We start from the raw sequence: 22,636 nt of genomic DNA on the forward strand, positions 1-22,636 counted from the left end.
GTTACTTAGAACTTCATTAATTTCACTGAAAACTTGTTTGGTTAAATTTGGTCATTACCGTTTCAAAAACTCTGCAAACGGCAGTCTATGAGAAAATCCGTTTTGCCGAATTCTTATAGTTTCTAATACTCCAGTATATCGTAATTGTTTTAAAATTTTTGAATTATCAAATAGTTTCGGAGAACGTGATTCGTTTGGTTTTAGACATCTCACAAACTGTGGCGTTCCTGATACCATCTTTTGTAAAAGATCCATAAGAGAGTACCGGAAGTATGTAGCAACTGTTTGTTGAGCTCGAGATTGCGATGCAAGACCTCGACTGTTATACTTCTCCTAAATACAGATATTCAAATTAAATAATATATTGAAGTTTAAGTGTAATATAGAAATATATATACGTAGATGTTTTATACTTTAGTGTCACTTTTTGAACTTGGTGTGCTAGACTTTCTAGATTCACTGCTGTCAGTTTGAAGTGCCGAATATAAATTACCAGTTTTAGTTATTGGACATTGAAACAAAAATCTCACTATATCGTACTGACTTTGTCTCATTAATTGTATTATTTCATGTGGTAAAAAATTTCTATTTTTTTCTAAAAATCCACTAGCTTGATATACAACTCTACCAGCAAAGTGATGAATTGCAAAACACACAGCATCCGATTTTGGTCTAACATAATACTTGCTTTTTATGTTATTATGAAACTTTTCTGTATTACAATTATTATCACATAAGTATGAAAATTTAAAAAAAAAATAATCCAATTGAAAAAAATGTACACATGTTCACCTATCAAAGAACGATCATTTGATCTAAGAAATCGGCTTTCTTCATCTAAGAGTGCAAGTAATCCCATTGGTCTCGATAGTAACATATCTAACACTGGGCGATTGTCGGAGAATTCAACTAAATCAACTGGTATTCCTTCAACCATATACTCCTGTTGTTCCCATGTGAAAATGTGTTGGTTAAAATAATATTGAATCTGCTCATTAGCGACATTAATGCATAGCTGTTCAAAAGAATTGCTTGAAAAGTTTTCAAAGCCAAATATGTCCAACAGCCCAATTGACAGTTGTTCAGAACTGGAAAATACACTTAAAATTAACAATAATGATAATTTCATATTACAATAAAAGAAATATGTTTCAAACAAGAATACCAATGAGGCCTGTTGAATGAAAGTAGTGAATTAATTTGATTGACTATCCAATCGAAGAGTCTGGCATACAACCCTCGCGCCATTGCATCCCTAGCCGCACCAGATTCTGTCAATGTGTTATATCTAGTAATAGTTTCACCACGAGTAACTACACTACTGCACGTGAGACATTCTTTTAATTCACTTGCTTCGACGCCTAATAATCGTGATACTGGAAAATAAAACAACAGTTAGAATTCGTATTTTAATTTGATTCTCATTTTCATATAATTATTTAATAACCTCTTTGCAATGGGGTAGAGTCAATAATTCTAGATTTATTATCAGTATTATCTTGGGATATCACTTCTCCAAATTCTATATCACCCAAGTGTAATATAGCCGCAAGCATTCTATAAACGGTATCCACTTCATCTTTTTGAAAACCTATTAACTATTGTACAAACATGAACCATTTAATTTTAGAACAGGCTTTAATTAATATGTTATTTATTACTTTGTATTTTCATTTATTTATTTTTTGTATTACCTTGAAAGACTCATTTAACTGATTCCATTTATCAACATTCAACTGAGTATGAATGGGTGACAGTGATCGTAAATATCTATGTTTACTTCGTATATTGCTATCTAAATAAAAATTGGAAGCTCTTCCACAACTTTCCAAACCATCATACAAGTAATAAAATAAATGAAAATTACTCTCCCCCCTGTAAATACAATTTTATAAATGAAAAATTTCTATAACTATAGATGGTAAACATTTTAAAATCATCAATCAAATTACACTGCCTGATGAACGACTCTGGATTGCTCCAATAAATAAACCGATATTCTTGCACCGGTAACCTTTCCTGCCCTAGTCATTGTCAAGTCTAGATATTTCCCAAAACGAGAACTGTTTGCATTTATTCCAGTACGAGCATTTCCAAATGCCTCCATTATAGGATTTACTTGTAATATTCTATCTTCTAAGTTCCTATTCGGTGCCTAAAATTATATTCATCGTAAAATTAACTATTCTAAATATACTTAAAATACGTATATATAAGTTATGAATTTCATACGTAATAGTATGTATTTCATACAAAAGTATAAAATATATGTATATGAAAAATATTTTAACATACTTTGGCTAAATATACAAGTTGTTTTAAAAGTAAATTTGCGCTCTCTGTCTTTCCAGCTCCACTTTCACCTGATATAACTATTGCTTGATGCTTTCTTTGATGAAGAAGAGATTGATGGGCTGCATCAGCTGCAGCAAATATATGTGGAGGATTGTCGGAGCGGCTAGCACAACAATACCTCTCTTGCTCCTTCCAAACATATAAAATGAAAATTATGATAAAAATATATTTTTAAACAAGCGAAAACTATTAATTTATATCATAACAATACAAACTCTATAAACGCTAAGATACATACTTCTGAACCATATATTCCCAAATCAGTAAAGGGATTTACAGCAACCAATATATCACCAATATATGTATAAATTTGATTTCTATTATATCTAGTCAATAGTTGCTCGACAATTGCATCTTCTGTTAATTCATCCAAAACCGCTAAATCATCCATGTACATTTTTTCAGGACGTGCCTTTCGGTGGGATTTGAGCTTTCCACGCTTTGTAGTCGCATCTGGTTTGCGAAATCCTCGTCCTTCCGCTCGTTGTTTTACAATTTCAGCCTGAAGTTCTTTTCTTACCTATAATAAATAGATCACTAAAGCTACATCCCATCTCACATTGATGACTTTCCAAATTTAATTTTAATATGTGTACTACCTTATCGGCGAACTGATACACTGAAGTCAAAAGAGGATGTTGTAAGATTTCTCTTATGAAAGGTCTTTGATCTAAATCTTTTACTAGGCATTCTGATAAAAAGTCAGAAAGAAGAGGTGTATGTGATTCAGGGTGAGACAAAGATGGTGGTGGATTTCTTGGAATTTGAAACAGTGCTCGCATGGGATGTAAATCACTTAGTGGAGGATCTCCTTCAGCAAGTTCTATGGCGGTTATCCCAATTGACCACACATCACATCTAGCATCATAAGAATGGTCTAATTGTTGTTCACATGCTATAACCTGTATACAAATAAAAACATCAAAAAATTAAAAAACGCTTGAAATGTATTGTTAATAGTGGCGCACCCAGGGTTAGAACCAAGAATTCTGCCCCAACTCCGTCTTCCCAAAACCAAAGAAGAAATAGAAAAACTCGAAAAATTTAAACAAAAAAAGAACCACGATCAAAGTAATTCAACAGCTTCATAATTAAAAAAACTGGATTTTTATTTGTTATTTTTTTATACAACAATTTAACGAATTTAAAAAAATCGTTTAACCTGGCCCCCCTCGAGATTAAATCATGGATGCGCCACTGACTGTCAATATACAGTGTAACAAATAATAACATACTTCAGGTGCCATCCAATACGGAGTCCCCACAGAAGTATTCCTCCTAGCCATTGTGGCTGCCAAATGTGACGACACACCGAAATCTACAAGCTTAATTTCAGCATTCTCAGTGAGTAAAATATTATGACCTTTAACATCCCTATGCATACAATGATTTCCGTGCAGATATATCAATGCTTGTACTGTTTCGCGTAATATGTAAGCTATCTGTTCATCGGTGAGTCTGTCTCCACGATTTCGAAGACCCTGCACCAAGTCGGTGACAGAGCCTCCGGTACAAAGCTATCAAAATATCAAATTAAGTGTTACAAATATTCAACAAATCATTTGAAAATTTATTCGTGCACTTAAAATACAATATTTTACCTCCATAACAAACCATAGTTGATCATCCTCAACAGTTTGTCCTCTTTTTAAAAAAAGTCCATGAAATGTAGGTAAATTTGGATGGTGTGATAAATCCCGAAATACTAAAAACTCCTCCTCAATTTCTTCTATATTTTCAGGTATATTTTCCAATATCTGCATTAAAATAAAAAGTATTTTAATTTAATTATATTTATGTAGATATAGTTTAATACTGTATGAAAGTTGTTGCCATAGAAGTGACTTAAAATTATTATGTAGTATTACTGACATTCAAAACAATGTTTTAGAATCAATAAGATCATTTCAGATTACAATGAATTATCGTAAAACGAATACATATCACGTCCTTAGAGAGCAATGGTGAAAAATCCACAATTTGGCAAAATTGATTTATTAATATAATACAATCTTATTTCTGTTTTCATGCTAACATCATAAAAGTTTTGATTGTAATTTTGAATTACTTATTTATTCTTTCCAAAACCATCCATTGAAGTGTCAACGGGGAAAACACTAATTGAAAATAAAAGTCAATGAAACTTATAATTGAAAGACAGTTAACTGGATTGAAACATTATCATTTTATATTCAGTCACTTAATTTATAATCTGCAATGTTTAAAATACCGATCGGGTCTAGTGGACCACACAATTGCATTGATGGAATGTCGAGTATGTAAAAATCGTGTATAAACCTTAATAGCAACTCGACGTTTTGATTTTTTATCCCTAGCTGAAAATACTTCTCCATAAGTGCCCTCTCCGATAAGTCCTTCGAGAGTGAATCTATCGAGAGGGTCGGCCACACGATCCAATTCAACATGTTGAGACAATCCATGGTAAGCCATTACAATTTATTCCATTGTACCATCTGTAAATCAAAAACGAGCAAATAAAGCAACATAACATACATATAATACATCAATATCTAATAAGATTAAAATAGCGACCCATATTGAGAAGCAAATACTAAAAACATCAGAAGAAGCCGCATAATGTCTGACATACTTATGTACATATGTAGAATAAAAGCAGGATTAATGTCGCAGTCAACACAATTCATGGTCATAGAATGTCCTCGTTTTTTAAAAAAAGAATCTCAATTCAATTTAATATAATATTTTGCATAGAAATTAAATAAAAATGTTGAAAATATAATTTAAATCAAAATATGTATAAAATTCACTTCAAAGTCATTAAAATGCAATATAAATTTTTATGCTTGATATTTAGTGTGATAAGAAGTAATTGCTGGGAGACAATTTATTATTAAAAATCTGTCATTATGTTTGTTCATTTAAAATCCACTTTCAAATAACAATTAATAATGGATGTTCTATGAGTGAATTATGTAAATCACATTTAAATTTGTTGTTATTTATTGCAATTTACAGTTAATATATTTAAGTGAGAGTGTAATATATTCGTATTATAAATTATTAATAAGCTAATATATTATTGTGTATTGAAAAATAAAATGAGTTAATAAAATAAAATAAGTCAGGTAGCTTTGATGTTCTGCTGAAATAGAAACTTTTCACAAAAAATAATATTTGATGCTTCGTACATACATAAATATGTATTATATGCAGATAAAATAAAAATAATAAATGTTTGTATCAAAAAAAGCTTCTAGATTACATAGGGATTGGTTTGATTAAAAAAAAATAAAACGTCCCATATATCCAATAATTGATCATAATCATCATTATCACTAACTTGAAAACCCTGATCGGGTCATTCTATGTACATATGTATAATATATAAAAAAAATCTCGCAATAATTCAAATTAAAATTGAATTGAAAGAGTGCTTAATCGATAATACCTATACTAATACATATGTATGTATGGATGTATTTTACAGATATTTTCTTATATAATATATAATATATACCAGGTCTGGACAAACTGCGGCACGCGGGCCGCATGCAGCCTGATTCGAATTTTTGTGCGGCCCGCCAAATTGTTAGTTATTAGAGATCACTTGTTTTTTACAAGGCTCTTATATTTTCACTTAATAGCTAGTTGCCTAATACGTTTGACTTTCCGCCACCCATCGGTCTTGTCATATTTTAATTGTTTAAACGCCTATAACTTTATCGTTTTCAGTTTTCACACTACATCTTATACAATTTGCATTATAGGCTCTCATTATCTCTCATATATATTTTACATAGATTATTATTTTTACTTCATTCAGAGTATGCTGCTGGTTAGACCTGGAAGGCGCATTGGGGTTGCCTGTAATGCCTTCCTGGTATGTGTTGTTATAAAATAAAAATAAAAATAAATAAATAATTATTTTTATGTTGAAATTATTTTTCATGAACGTAAATAATGTATATCTATAAATAGTATTTTACTTACGGTCCGTCATTCGAAAAGTTTGTTCAGGCCTGACTTATATGTACATATATTAAAAAATTACATTCCAAGTACTAGATAACGTCACGTCGATACACATTTTAAAGGCAAACAAAAAGTTTCTTACAATATCTTTGACAGTTTCTTACAATATCTTAAACACATCATTTTATCAATATTTTGATGGTCTTAAAAATCTACTCAAAAGTTCAATATTGTTCAATAAGTGCTCAATATTTCTCAATGGTGCCCGATTTCCACATTGTTATCAGATACAGCCATGATTATGGACTACGTTGAACAAGCGGTCAACCATTCACCGATCGATGCAAAATTTCTATGATTTCGTTCACGTGCCATCGGCTGAAGACACGTGGCAATTCAAAGAGAGCTATAACGTGCCAATTTGAACGTCAAAGTCGTCAATCAGCACGTTACAAAGCACTCGCCAACAAGAAACACGCGAATCGTTCAAATTCAAACCACCAAACCATAACCTATTATTTGCAGCTTGACCACAAGAGAAAACTGTTAAATCCGATCGGTCGAAAGTGTAACAACTTTATTCATACTATTTTTAACTATCGACCCCGATGGACTACGGTATTCCAAACTATACATATGTACATATACATATATTTTAAGAAATAACTCAATAGCTAATTTATAACAACAATAATATAATAATGTAATAAAAAAGGTACGTACATACGTACATAAATATGTATACCAACATATTTATTTATTTATTTTTTATTAATTACATACCAGGAAGGCATTACAGGCAACCCCAATGCGCCTTCCTGGCCAATTACAAATATTGCAGCATTTTTTTTTATTCATTATATAAGTCACTGTCAATGAGACATCTATCAAATAGTACACAAACTTATTTATTGCACATTAATCAATCACAAATTATAGGTGACATATTGTATATAGGAAGGATTTTAGCCAATTTTTACCGGGAACCGTTTCAACAATGAAATCAGAGAAAATTGGCAAACTCTGATAGGAAACAATCAACCTGGAGTCACAAATCTAGGTCTGGCCAACAGTATACTCTGAAAAATTCATTTTCACTCGAGGCCCGTCCCTGGGATCGAACCCGGCACTTCACGACGCTTAGCAGAAGTCTAACGACCGAGCTTTGCTGCTGGCTTAATATGTACCTATATGTATGTATGTATGTATATGTACCTATATATAACATTAGATGAGGCAAATGTCTTTTTTCATGATCGTTTTGCATCTTCATGAAATATTATATGTAAATCGTATTGAATAGTGTATCTACACATGTACACTATCCATATTATGTATATGTATGTACCTACATTCATTTCAATATGAGCACTAACGTCTTAAAACAGGATCTGATTAAAACGATAATTTTTATTATGAGTAAATTACAAACAGCACATGTATGTACATATATGTATACATATGTACATCTAAAAACGTTTTCCCACTTCCCACAATGATAACTGGACCAATCATTTTGAACTGTTACTCACCAAATTTAATATACATTCATATGTACATAAAAATATATGTATGTCAGTTTATGTATGTATGTATGTATGTACATACATATTTAAGTACCATCATACGAATTAATTTAGATCAAACTTTGTTTGTCTACTTAAACTTTATTTCTTATACATACATATGTATGCTTAACGTACATACACATATATGTAGTATACATGTAAATACATACATGCATATGCCTTCTTTTCACATTTTTTATATCAAAATTTTGTGGTACGCCCATAAATATAAATATGCAAATGAACAACGTTTTAATTTAAATTTAATATTTAAAATTCGACCCTAAATTCTCCAATTCGAATCTTATAAACAGGGTATACTTTCACAATGATCCGTTAGCTTGTATCAATAAAAATATTTATTTTTAGCAAGCATGTTTATAATTTTAGATGTTTCAATTAATCAACAAATGTTAAAATATGTTAATATGTATGTATGTCATCAACATCATCATAAACAGCCATACGCCATACACTGATGGATGAAGGCTTCTCCAAGACGGTTCCATTCATCTCTGTTTAGGGGAAGCTCTCATCCATCTCATAGCACAAATTTTTCTGACTTCATCCACCCATCTCCCCTGTGGCCTTCTCTCTTCTCTCGGGTACCACTCGTGGCCTTCTCTCTATTCTCTCGGGGCAGTTCTTTCGACCATCTATCAACCGTTCTTTTAGATACGTGCCCCACCCATTGCCATTTCAATATATTTTCTTTCACCATTACATCAACCACCTTTGTCTTACTTCTCACCCTCATATTCCGTCTCTCCTCATGCCAAACACACGGCCTTCCATACTTTTTCAGTGCACTGCAGTTTCAGCATTCTGGCGTTCATTGTCCAAGTTTCGCACTACTATTCACTACTACTAGCAAAACACATTGATTGAAGATCTTTTTCTTTAGGCACAGTGATGTTAATTTAATATGTGTACATATGTATATACATACATGCATACATATATTAAATTAACATTGACTCAATACGATAAGAAGCGGTCAAAAAGTCTAATTTTCATTTTTGAAATCTTATAATTTCAATTGAATAATTGCCATTAGGTATACGACTTATTTCTTTTGAACAAAATCAAAAAGAAATAAGACTATTCTCCTATTTTTATTACAGAGTTAATTCATCTTTGAAGATGCCGAACGCTTTGTGTACAACCACAAGTAAAAGTAAGCATTTCAACACGTCGAAATTTGTACAACAAAAAATTGAATCATTCATAAAAAAGTTAAATACATATCTTTCAACGCACTCACTATTTTTTATTACTCGCTTATTTGAATCTGCGCGCTGATGAGGGATCTCTCACAAATAATAATCGATCACTTTGTAACAACATGTGTGCATACGAAATTTCAAAACACGATTACGAATGTACAAATGCAAATTCATATTTGTTGACTTTTTATCAAATGTATGTACATCTGTACGTATTGTACACACTGAACACGCTCGTTGGATCACATCTGATGAAAAACAAAAATAAATAAATGCCCGAGTTTAACATCTATTTTAATATTCAATAAGTGTTGCGAAAAATTGTCATATTGAGAAATATAGACTTAAAGAAAATACACCGCATTGACCTTAATCCACCGAAGCACTTTGCAGTCGATCGAGTGAGCTCAATCTGAATATTTCCCGTTTATTTTACGCTATAAAAACAAATGAAATTACCGAACCGAGTGAAAGAAGCGATCGCAAATACTCTAAATTGCATTTGACTACATTTATCTCAATTTACCTTCAAACCAATATTTATAAAATATACGCCGTTAAGTGATATTTTTATTTTTATTTTATCTTCAATTTAGACCAGGAAGGCCTAACAGGTGGCCCCAATGCGTCTCCTGGCCAGAAATATTGTACATTTGATACAAATATTAATAGTATTATACAAAGTACATAAATACATATCAATTAATATCCACAGAGACATCTATGGTGAAATTTGTAAATTTGCAGCATTTTATACAATTTAACGAAATTCGAGATTGATGAAAACTCGGGATTTTGCGAGAAAATGGTTAAGGTTGCCAATTTCTTGCAACCGTTTCAATGAAAATCAGATAAATTGGCACACTTTGATAGGAAATGATCGACCTGGAGTCAAAAATCAAAGGTCTGGCTAGCAGGCCCGCCTCGGGGAGCTCGGCCGCCTGTGTCAAAAATATTTTTACTGCCTCCCCCCTATTTTTATATTTTTTTCACCATTTTCAATAACTCTTTCACTATTTTCAATCACCTTATTATTATTTTCCGATACTACATATATGTACATATAATCATATGGAGATCCACAAGCGATCGAACCGACCTTATTGTATGTTGTGATACATTTTAAAAGCGATCCTTCAAGCGGTCACACCCTTGCTGTATGGGTTTGCATTCGAAAATCGTTTCTCAGTTAAAAATACGAAAAAAAAAAAGCGGCCGTGATAACATCCGGCAAAACATGTAGAAAAAAGTGTAATTTTTACCATTGTTCGCCTTTTAGATTTCTGTTTCACATCTAGTAATAATGAAAGGGGACCCGAGGAATTTTTTGGTTCGTGGACGGCCGCCTCAATAAATTCGGCCGCCGTGTGATTTGCACTATTCGCACATAATCAGTTGGATTTGAACCCGTGACCACTCTGTTCAAAGCATTACATGCTAACCACTGGTCTATTCATCGAATACACTCAGAAGCACTTGTATACACACGAAACAATTAAGACATTAAATTTTCAAAAACCTGTTACAGCTTGAACTCATATTAAACCATGTGTATTGCGCAATATGTGTGGTTTTAATGAACGATACGGAAATAGGATTGAGGGCGTTTTAACGGATTCCGATGTCGATAGCAAAAGTTTTAGCGGAAAATTCAACGCGAATTATGCGGAAGTTGCGGAAGATGGACCACAATGGACGCTCATTGTGTTGAATAGATACAGATAAATTCAAATGCGCAATTCGATGCATAAAATTATGTCACAAATCGGGCAAAACTTTTGTCAGAGTTCGAGCGCCGTGACCGATCGAATACGATAGCATTTGACACATTTTCCTATTTTCACCTGGAATGATATAAAAAAGTAAAATCAAATAATCAAAATCCAAACTGAAACCAAGAATATTATAAAATGCTATAAAGCGCATGAAAATATTTCGTAGATACATATACATATGTACATACATAATTAAAAATTCAAAAATCGGCCGAATTTGATACAGCAATAAATCATTTGTCTTAACAGTTAACACTTTGGTTAATTATGATAATGAACGAAATTATCACTTTTTAACTGCAACGATGCATTCAATTGTTTAATCAACAGCTACACATGAACTTTATGCATTATACATATATACATATATTATATTTTTAGTAAATATACAAATATACCTACTACGTAGTATAATATCAGACATAATGTAAATTACATATCTATGTAAGTTAAGTACAGTGTACTCTTAATTATCCGGGTGCGGATTATCCGTGCTTGAAAGAAATTCAATTTTTTTTTTTAATTTCAACGAAAGCGCTTGAATCGCCAAAAGACAAGTTAATTCCCGGACACAAATAATAATCGTATAATAATCATATGTTGTGGAAATGCTTCAGGAACGAATAAAATTAAACTTTTAGAAATCGGAAAAGCAAAAAAAAACATTTAAGGTGATGAAATACAAAATCTTCTTGTTGATTATTATAACCAAAAAGAAGCATGAATGGATAGAGAGACCTTAAAATATTGGTTCAAGACTGAATGAGTTGCTGAAGTGAGATGTTTTTAAAAAGGAAAGATTGCCACAACAGAAAACAATATTATTAATAAATAATGCTCTTTCTTATCCGAATGAAACTATTAAAAATAAACGACGGTATAATGATGGCTGAATATTAACTGCTTAATGTTACAAGTCGATTCAAATCATTATACCAAGGTGTCATATCAAAAAAGTAAAAAAACTGCTTTGCCGTGCTGGTCTTCTCAAAACTTTTCCTGAGGAAGATGATGACTTTTTCAATTTCTGGAGAAAAACTAATGTATTGGAATATACACGGAATATGGAGAAATATTCTTCTTAACGTGGACATAGATTTATCGGATTGTGAAGAGATCGAGGCAAGTCATATATGTACATATGTATGTATGTATATATCTGAAATATGCAGATTATTGGAAAAGCTTCGGGATTGGGAAAACATGAAGGAGTGGTTTGATCGCGATTTAAATAATCCATACTTTCAATGCATATGTAACAAAAACGATATTAATAATCGATTTTTAGGATTATCCGTGTTTTTCATCTATTCGGTCCCGTACTCCCCAGCATTGGTCCGGATAATCGAGAATACACTGTATATTGCCTATCGATCGTATTCGGTACAATTGAGTGGTTTCATAATTAGTATGAGTCTTCATACATTTTTACGGTTTTCATTGACAGAACTTGTCAATTATAAAACGATTTCGAGGCATGGTGGACGATGGTGGTGTTTAAAAAAATCACTTCACCATGACGATAAAACGTGACCGTCTCGTATGGCGTTTCTCATAAGGACATTTAACAGTTATTTTAAAAGTACAACAACCCATGAACTCTAAAATCACATCCGTTCCGCTTTTTTTTAAGAAAACAACATAAATAATGACAAAATTTGTCAAAAAAAATTGCCATCCACCTTAGTTTATAGCATGAACACGGTAATTCTCCATATCGCATAGTTGTCGTGATTTTTTTTTTCAGAATACTCTAAATAAAGAAGGCACGCAAAAAGTCCCATTCGGAAGAATACATGTACATATATAGTTATGTATGTACATAGTTATAGTATTGCAAGAATGAAATTATTTTACATACATATTTGAGGAAATGCAAAATTTCCATATTCAAATTAAACGCTTTCAGTGGTTGAACATAAATCGTGCGAGAGAAAATTTTAAGTTATTTTAAATTATGATTATTTTTAAATATATATTTTTTCTAACAAATTTAAATAATTCTAAATGCTTTGCAAACTTCAAAAAAAATCGTTCTGCTGCGGTGAAAATTTGTGATTATAGTGATTTGGAAATTTCCTGATAATTCGCCAAGCATTTTCTAATCAATTATACGCTGATTTTCTAATAAATATCGTGCACCTTGATAAAACTAAGATTCTAAAATAGATAACGGTACATTTTAAATGTACTATTTTCTAAAAAATTACACTACTTTTCTTTTATAGATTTTACAACCTACATACATATGTATGTATACATATACATAATAATAGTCCATCAAGAAAATCTTCCAATAGCCTAACTACATACTATCTCCGTGTACTAATGAACTACATATCAAATAATTGTAAATGTCATATACAAGAAATTATTACAGCAATCATCAGATCGGTCGAGTGATAATGACCGCGTATAAAAAAGCAATATGCGAGTACAATATTTAGAGAATTGGGACTTAAAAATTAATAATTGTACATTTGTGTTTCTTTTACCAGGAAATATACTTGGGTGTGTGAATTAATTATTTTTCTGATGTTTATTCAACGAGATGTGATCACCTAATTAACAGCGCTAACATTATTATCAATTAAACGAATTATGAAAATCTCAACATTGACCGAATGTATAATTTCACTTTTTAGCATCACATTGTTATTTTTGAGTCAATGCCATAACAATTAAGCACTCATGCCCAAATTTAAAATTTATTACAATTCTTAAATTAAATGTCATTAAACTTGTATTTTATTTGAATTAAGGGTCGGATTTTGACCAGAACAGTATCCTTTTGGGGCTGGTTGCCAATAGGTCATATCTGTAACACATTATATATGTACAAATATGAAATAATTTCTACATAAAAGTTAGCAGATATACCAAACAACATTATTTTCCTTACGGGAAAATACGGGAGGAAAAGCATGTTCCTCTTGTTCCTCGTGTATCCTGCTCGCGCAAATTAAGTGAGTATGTACCGTTTACCATGCACCATTTTTTTTTTTTTGATCTTTCGACTTAAGATCTTTCAGTTTTCGATCTTTGCCTTCCGATATTTGTGTTTTCTGTAATTTAACATTCTGTCTCGTCACGTAGACCCGTACATATGTACATCCAAATTTCGTTCGTCGTGGTTTCCAGTTGAATCACTTCCGATCGTCAAATCAATCTGAAATTTCGGCTAACTATGTATTTACATATGTTATGTATTTTTTGCCTAAGTTTAGTTTTTAAATTAATATTTTTGATGTCGTAGTTTTTTAATTCATCAAAGGAAAAACTATTATTCCTCACGGTTCATAGAAAATATTCAACGCTAATATTAGATGTCCATTGATTTACTACCATTAACTACAATCAATATGTCGTATCTTTCTTGTTACAAGGCTTTTTTTTAATAATTTTAATTTTATAAATTATAATAATTCCGTGAAAAATATAAAGCGGTCAGTTTGGCGTGCAATATTTTTTTCATTCAGCTGCCACATATGTACATAGCTCCGACTCTTAATTATAAAAAATCAAATATGGATCAAATCTGACCATACCTCATTTCATCTTTATCGTATTAGTTCCAGCAGTTATGTTACTATAATAAAACCCTTTCAACATTCCAATAAATGAGATTATGTCAAAGAAAAAGATACAAATAAACTAGAATTTAATACAACGATATTCCTAAAAATAATTAACAGCACAAATTTTTAGAAATGAAAACAAAAATAATTGCTTACACAAAATAAATTAATTTATGTATAACAATTATGTATATGGAAAAACTTAAGCTTTCCTATATAATTAAATAATTCTGAATAACGAAACATGAGATGCATTTGCTTGTAAGGTGAATATTTAAATTTGGTATTATGCTAATCGCAATCGTAAATTAAAAAAAAATTGTTTGGATTGTTAGAAGGTGGGCGCATAGATAATTAATATAATTAACTAGCGGAATCGGATTTGAAATACACGTTCGTTGTAACCAACGCGTGAATTTATCCACATAGAATTAAAATAAATAAAATGTATGCAAATAAAAGAAGATTACGGTCTAATTACATACCCAAATCAGATCAGGTTGGCGTATTTTAAAATCTTCACTTCAATGGACAACTTATGCACCGCCCACTGCACTCGACTGCACTTTTCCAAACAAGGCTTCCATCGAGTTGATAGAAGAAACTCGATGGAGGAACTCGTAAATCTCATTTGTGTCGGCACGGAAAGAAAGTCAATGGAAAAATGCAAATGGAAATGAGAATGATACTTCTCACGATCTTCACTAAATTGTTGTCGGCTGAGTTCGCGCAGTGTCGTCAGTCGGCGACACGACCGGTTTTTTTTCGCATTCGACTCATCTATTTAGCTAGTTTCTAATTCATCTTACGCTTATCAGCACAATGAAGATGAAAGATTCTAGAAAATAAGAGCGTTTCCCAGTTACGAAACATGATAGATTAGGCGGAAGAGTTCGGCGAACGCGTACAATATAATAGCACGTCATTTTCATTTGTAACAATAGAGTTTATCTATTTAACGTGACGTTAAAATTGTATATAACGTATTATAAACTACGTATTTAAGAAAATCATTTTATGATTTTATTTTTATACTTGATTTTTTCACAATGTGAAAAGAATACAATCCAATTTCTACACTTACTGCTTGATCGAGCAATACTATTTTTTTTTACTTTTCATGTTAAAGTAATTAATATTTTCATATTTTAATGATGTATTTGTATACGAAGTACTTTTTCCGACTCATATATACATACATATAAAATATTAATTATTAAATTTACGATTGATAATTTCAATCACAATAACCTATAGTTTGCAGTAGCATACTCGATTTTTAAAAGGTATTTCAAAATTTTAATCATCGGCAAATTCCAATGGACAATTTTTTGGAGAAATGAAGGACATATAAATAAATTATACACTCATAAGTTAAACAAGTTGTTTGCGCTTGTTTGTTTCACTTAAATTTGAACATATTAATACACATTATTGAAATTAAAATGACACCAATTTTGATATTTTTAACAAAAATAACGTTTTATAATAGCTCGGGTTTGTGTTAGCCTTATACCTGATACCTTTAGACTTAAACCTTTGCTATGTATAATATAATGCACGTCATGATATGTGGATAACGTTTTAATGATAAACCCACTCCAACCACTTATAAACATAGCCTTATATTTAATTTATTAATCTCGAGTACAAATCTTGCTATTGAGCTTGTGAAGTTAGTTGATAACAATGACAGATTTTTTTATTACAATCGTTAAACCGTAGACATACGGTCAATGAATGAGTACGTTTATTCTCAATCACAAAAAATAAGCATTGCTGTAGGTTTTTTTGTACGTTAATTTAAAATGAAATTAATGACTATTTGATAGAGAGATTGGAAAGTCATATTTTACAATAAAATGATTAATGCACACAACAACATTACCTTCGGATCAAACGATCGCAATTTCTTATATTCTTGTACACACACTCATACATACATTGTATATTGTGTTTGAACTGTTATACATATGTATACTACGTACATAAATCTGTTTGAGTATAATTATTGATACGATGCAATAATAATATAAAACATATCGTGAACACATACATCCAATGTAATATAATAATATATCGTACGTGAAGAAAAACATCACTTTCTGCATTAATTCTTATGTCTATCTTTCATTCCATTAATATTTTTAAAGATGAAACAACTATAAGATAGAAGCACATGCATACATATTTGGTGATCATATAATTACGTTTAATTTCCCGACAGGTTTGACAAGTCAAATTTTGTACATAATTGATGGAGTGCTCCCTCGATATTGATATGCCGTTGAAAAGATTAATTGCATATATTTTACATAATAAAATTCAAACACGTGCATAAATTAAATCATAACAACGAATCAATAATTAGAAAATGAGAAAGCTACAAATAAACTATTAAGTGACTTTTGCCCCACCTCCATAATTTTAAATTACATTTTCGGATTACATTCTAAACAATGCCAACTACAAAATTCACTAATCTAATACGTATCATGCATTTAATCTTCGTGTGAAATCGTAAAGCGATTATTTTCGTTTACGATGTTTTGTTCTGGGAACGCATTCCGGAAGTGAATTTTTAAAAATTTCATAACACTTGCGTATGTTCATAATTTTGACTCTTGGGCATGTGTGTGTGTTTTTTTACGCGCATAATGGAAACATTGACTCCCTTCGTCGCTCGTGCTTTTCTATTTTTCTTGTTTCCACACAGTATGCGTTTATGGTGTCTGGTTGCCCAATAAATCAGTAGAGACAGATGGTCGGCCCCAGTAATGTATGCAAACTGGTGCATCAAAAAATAACTGTTGATATTGTTGACCAAACACGTTCCCCGCGAACAATCGTCGACCGACAAGGAAATGGGCTCGGTTTCCGACCAAATCGAATTGTTCAGATGCAAATGCATTTCAAAAACTAAACGTTTGTTATGCAATTGATATACAATGTATACATATGTACATACATAAATACATATTGTACATAGTTACAGATGAACTTCGACGTAATCCATAATAGTGGTACTGTTTACAATGTACATATGTATGTGAATAGATTAATTGACCAGTGCCGGTTTTAGGGGGGGGGGGGGGGTTGGGCGGCGCCCGAGGGCGCCGAGTAAGTTAGGGCGCTGCTCGATGCACGTTAAAATTTAAAATTAGATTGCCAAACCCTACAAAATTTTAGATTAAAGAGCCAAAGGCGCTTCTACTTTCTAAACTGTAGACATGTTTGCACTATTTTCAGCTTCAACATATCGCTGAAAGATTCTAACTGATTCACGTGCAATTATATTCCTTAAATAATTCCTTATTATCTGACACACGACGCAAAGCGAAAATAGCAAGTGTCATAGTAGTTCGTCATCAAATTGTTGACGTTCATGATGCTTTAATTACTTTATCTGAAACTGAAAGAAAGGATCCAGGTGTAGCTCATAAAGCAATCACATTAGCGGAACAATTAAAAGATTACAGCTTTCTTGTTTCATTAATTGTTTGGTACGATGTTCCTTTTCAATTAAATTAATTTTTAATTCTTAGATTAGTGTCAATGAAAGAAAGATTCGAAAAGTTGAATAAATATTCAGAGACGTGGGGGTTTTGTGTATTTTATAAACAATCTACAGGAAAGAGCCGATCTTCAAATTAAGCTCACCGCGAATTAAAAATTTGATATTATTAGAACTTGGCGATGAACCTATTAATTTAAAAGCCTTTCTTCCAAATAAAGTTCAAGTTAGAATTAATCCACTCATTGTAGTAAATTTTATAAAACAGCAATTTACAATAATTTTATCCGAACTTTTGGGTTGCTATACGAATTTTGCTGACACTTCCTGAAAATGTATCAAGTGATTAACGTAGTTTTTCGAAACTTAAACTTATATCCGGTCTACTGTGTCAAAAAGTAGACTTTCCAGTTTTGAAACTCTATCTACTGAAAATGATATCACTGAAAATCTTGATTTTTCAGCAATAATTATAGATTTTGCTGAAAGAAAAGCTCGGAAAGTTCACTTCTGAATAATCATTTTATTTATTTATTTTTAACTCCATCTGGGGTAGGGAAATCTTGGTAACCACTTTGCTGCCGATCCCAAGCCCGAAAAAAGAAGATTGAAACCCATTTTTTTTTCATTTCTAGGGGCACTTAGAAAAAATCGCCCGAGGGAGCCATAAGGCGGATTTTGTCAGCGTGTTTATGCGTACCCCGTATTAAAAGAAAGAATATCTAATTATCTTGTTGGATTTAACTTTTTGTGAGTCTGAGAGAATAACCTCTCACATGATTGTTTTTATTAAAAATTAAGAGATTTTAAGATTTGAGCCGTTATATTTGAAATTGACGCCCTTCTTTATTTCGAGAAATTGGCGGTCTACTCTTCTTAATTTCGAGAAATACCTCGCAAAACATTAAATAGAAAGTTTTGCATTTAACAATATTTAAAAATACCGGTGGCCTGTAATACGTTTATTCCGCTTTTCCGAGATTCTGGACATATCGAATTCAAATAAGTGATAACAATTTGTGAATTATTACAAACAGAAATATTGTAGAAAATTGTACTTCCGCCACTTTCAAATATAACGGCTCATTTAACGAATTATTTACAAATTCCACAAAAATTCAAACTTTATTTACAAGAATATATAATTCTGGCATGAAATCATAGGTTTTTTCGTACCATCATCTATTAAGAGGGCTGGACACCAGCGCCTTGTCCATACAAACGTACTAGACTTCTCCCTTCCTCAATTATGTCACTAGAGAAATTATTTTTTAATATGCTATGGATATCCACCATTGAGTTGCATCTATCGTTTTATTTTTTTGATTAGTTATTTTTTATAGGAGCTAGGAGCCGCCAAGCATCAATAAAATAGCCTCTTTTTTACACCCACGAAAAGAGTCCAGCGTGCTTATTTAACGGTCGATTTAAAAAAAAATACGCCAATAGTTGCACAGAAAATATTTTTCTCATACCGATGATGAAATTTTTTTTAAAATTGGTCCAGTTTCGGAGGAGAAAATAGGAGAATACGAAACCTCGATTTTGTCAATTTAAAATACGTTTTATCTGGTCGAAGCGCAACTGTCGCATTCACTCAATATATATATTGATATAGATATATTGTCGCATTCACTCAATATATACATTCACTCAATATATATATCGAAGAAAGGAACGGCAACAAAATTAAGGTTTCGGGTGTACAGCCCTCTTAAATCCGAGGCCAATATTTAAATGTCAAATTTTTCCGAATAAAGAATACTTCTAAAACCAATTTATATCTAGAAAACGGAATTCTTATCACTAGAGATTCATTATTCTCAAGACACTTCATCACATAAATACATATCACAGTCATCTGAGGTAGCAACACTAAATTGACTACACAATTATATACATACATCTAAGTATATATATATATAAAAAGAAGAATAAAGTAAATTAATCCGTGTGTTTTTAAATGCACCATTTACGTGCACGATTGGTCGTATTCTTTAAATTTTACGTGTAAAATTTTAAAAACACAGCACCGCTACTAGACAATTTGTACAATAATTACGACCGATCGACCGGTAAGAGAATCACCATCCAAAGTACCTATGAACATATAACATTATCCATAGGTACGAGTTCATAGGCGAAACGAATTGATTCGCCAGTAACATTATTTCGTTTAAGCAATTATTGTGCTTATGCAGCGCCTAGGGGGAGCACGTGAGCTAATAATAAATACATATGTACATACATACAATGGTAAATATTATGGTGAATGCAACTAGATTCAGTGTGTGACTAATAACCGGAAGGAAATTTTGCTGATGCTGCACCAAGACGGGATCATTTCATGCCCGCATCGAGGTCGCACATTTAATATTATTATTATAGCTATATTGCATACACACATACATATATGAAATTTTCGAACGAGAAAATGAAGACGTGCGTGCTTAAGTAGTCATTTCAGAAAATCGGTTGAATGTCGGCTATCGAGAGTGGGAAAATCTGGAAAAACTTGAATCATAGAAGAGAAGACTTAACCGTCTATCACTCCACGAATTACCAGTATTTCTATAATACATATAATGAGCAAATTGGTCGAGAGTGAAAATTCAAACTTCTCTGATAGATAGGTCTAATCAAAACTTTCCAACCATCTGTAATTTACGACCTTCTACCCCTACGATTAAGGTTATACCAGAATTATTGAATGGTTGACTATCCTTGAGGAAATTTAGGGCAAATTTCAGCACAATGGACCTTCTCCAAGTACATAGTTAAACGAATTAGTGGAGCGTGCCAATGAATATCAACAACCATTGTGTTTAAGGTTTGTAGTTTATGAAAAAGCCTTCGACACAGTTATGTAGTTCTAGTGCAGTATTTAACGCCCTACAAACACATGCAGTGCAGGAACCTTATATGGGGCTTTTAGCTGCAGTAGTATACTATAACGCCACAGCTTCGGTTGAGCTGTTTTCAGATACAGATAAATTTAGCTTAGGTAAAGGAGTCAGTCAAGTAGACAACATATTTCGCAAGCTATTAAATGCGGTGCTTGTAGTCGTTATCAGGAACTTGGAATGGGAAAAAATAGATCTAAACATCAACGATCGAATCTTCGATTCGCAGACTATAAAGTACTAATGGCTCGTGATCCAGCTGATTTAATTAACATACTAACACAGCTAAACAGGAAAAGTAGGAAAGTGTGACTAAAAATTAGCGTTTGCAGATAAGACTAAATTAATGTATAACAAATATTACATGCCCGATAGTATAACAAAAGACAATGTGACAGTATAAGTAGTTTATTATTATAGTATTATAAATAGTAATATTTATATCTAAGTCAAATCATCGACATGTCCGGTAATAAAGAGACGTATGAAATTAGGATGGGGTGCTTTTGGGCGAACGAATGCCGTTTTCAAATTTAAAATGCCACCGTGCTTGAAAAAAAGATCTTCGACCAATGCGCCTTGCCAGTCGTTGATGTATGAGTGAAAAACTTGGGCGTTAAAGGCCTGACCACACTAGGCGGAAATACACTGCAGCGGAACTGCGCGGCACGTCAGAGTTGGTACAAAAGGCAACTCTGACACGCAATGTCACTCCAGTCGTAGTGCGTTCTATCTCATAAAATTTCATACAAACTATATTTGGCCGCACAGTTCCACTGCAGTGCAGTTCCGCCTAGTGCGGTCAGGCTTTAAACGCCAGAATGCTACATAAGGTTCAGTGTGCTCAAATAAGTATGAAACGCTGTATGCTTGTCATAACGAGGAGAAACGGAATACGTGGGAGAAGTATGTATAACAAAGGTGGTTGATGAAATGGTGGGAGTAAAGAGATGGAAATAGCAATGGGCGGGTCACGTAGTTAGAAGAACTGACGACTGATGGACGAATGAAGTGCTCGAATAGTACCCAAGAGAATATAAAAGGAAGCAAGGAAGGCTACAGGTAAGATAGGTAGATGAAATCAAAAAAAAATGTGAGATGAGATGGACGAGAGTTTTCCCTAAACAGAGACGAATAGAAGCGTATTAGAAAGGCCCAGATCCAGGAGTGGATGGTGAATGGCCGTTAATTATGTATGATAATATAAGAATTTTATATTTGATATCTGCTATTGTTTTTTATGATGTATAAAAGTATTTTTATCTGTATAAACATATGGTTATATTTATTTTTCTTTCTCTTTTTTCTTTTATAGGACCCTTCCCTTCTTTGTTGTTTTTTATAATTTGTAATTATTATTATTATTAGTTGTTTGTGTGAATATATATGTTTTGTTTTTGTTATGTCTAATTTCTTTAGTTATTATTTTGTTTCTTTTCTTTTCTGTTATATTTTTGACCATTGTGGCGCATTAGGAATTCCTGTAATGCTACAATGATCCAAACTTTAAATAAATATAATACTGTAATAAGGTTACCATATCTTGGCCATTGGAAAAGAGGACACCCAAAATAATGTTCTATTGGTTTGTAAAAAGAATGGGTTGTAAAAAACTTTCATAATCAAATTTATTGTACACGAAATTCTTCCACTAGTATAAGGTCACTGATGGTTTATCTATAAAATGCGATAAGAAGTAAGTACATATCATTGTAATATACATTTACTAATAATCATATCGTGAATCATAGTGGTGGCGGTAA

At 32.1% G+C, this 22,636-nt stretch overlaps 2 protein-coding genes across 3 annotated transcripts in view; both read right to left on the bottom strand.

The window, feature by feature from the left end:
* The window catches only part of LOC143912339 (uncharacterized), a 976,232-nt gene that overhangs the window by 37,138 nt on the left and 916,458 nt on the right, over positions 1 to 22,636 (bottom strand). The gene's annotated exons all lie outside the window — the stretch shown is intronic.
* LOC143923094 (myosin-IIIa-like) overlaps positions 1 to 22,636 on the bottom strand; it is a 34,262-nt gene that overhangs the window by 6,513 nt on the left and 5,113 nt on the right. For both annotated transcript variants that reach the window (XM_077446603.1, XM_077446610.1), the window contains exons 2-14: positions 4,654 to 4,829; positions 3,957 to 4,112; positions 3,591 to 3,872; positions 2,955 to 3,257; positions 2,594 to 2,875; positions 2,296 to 2,484; positions 1,953 to 2,155; positions 1,695 to 1,875; positions 1,448 to 1,598; positions 1,166 to 1,376; positions 793 to 1,088; positions 414 to 712; positions 59 to 333 (exon numbers count right to left, since the gene is read on the bottom strand). In XM_077446603.1, coding sequence (XP_077302729.1) covers positions 59 to 333; positions 414 to 712; positions 793 to 1,088; positions 1,166 to 1,376; positions 1,448 to 1,598; positions 1,695 to 1,875; positions 1,953 to 2,155; positions 2,296 to 2,484; positions 2,594 to 2,875; positions 2,955 to 3,257; positions 3,591 to 3,872; positions 3,957 to 4,112; positions 4,654 to 4,806 — 2,981 coding nt within the window. In that variant the 5' untranslated portion in view covers positions 4,807 to 4,829. The remainder of the gene's footprint in view (positions 1 to 58; positions 334 to 413; positions 713 to 792; positions 1,089 to 1,165; positions 1,377 to 1,447; positions 1,599 to 1,694; positions 1,876 to 1,952; positions 2,156 to 2,295; positions 2,485 to 2,593; positions 2,876 to 2,954; positions 3,258 to 3,590; positions 3,873 to 3,956; positions 4,113 to 4,653; positions 4,830 to 22,636) is intronic.

This window comes from Arctopsyche grandis, chromosome 1, assembly GCF_051622035.1.
Source record: "Arctopsyche grandis isolate Sample6627 chromosome 1, ASM5162203v2, whole genome shotgun sequence".
Taxonomy (NCBI): Eukaryota; Metazoa; Arthropoda; class Insecta; order Trichoptera; family Hydropsychidae; genus Arctopsyche; species Arctopsyche grandis.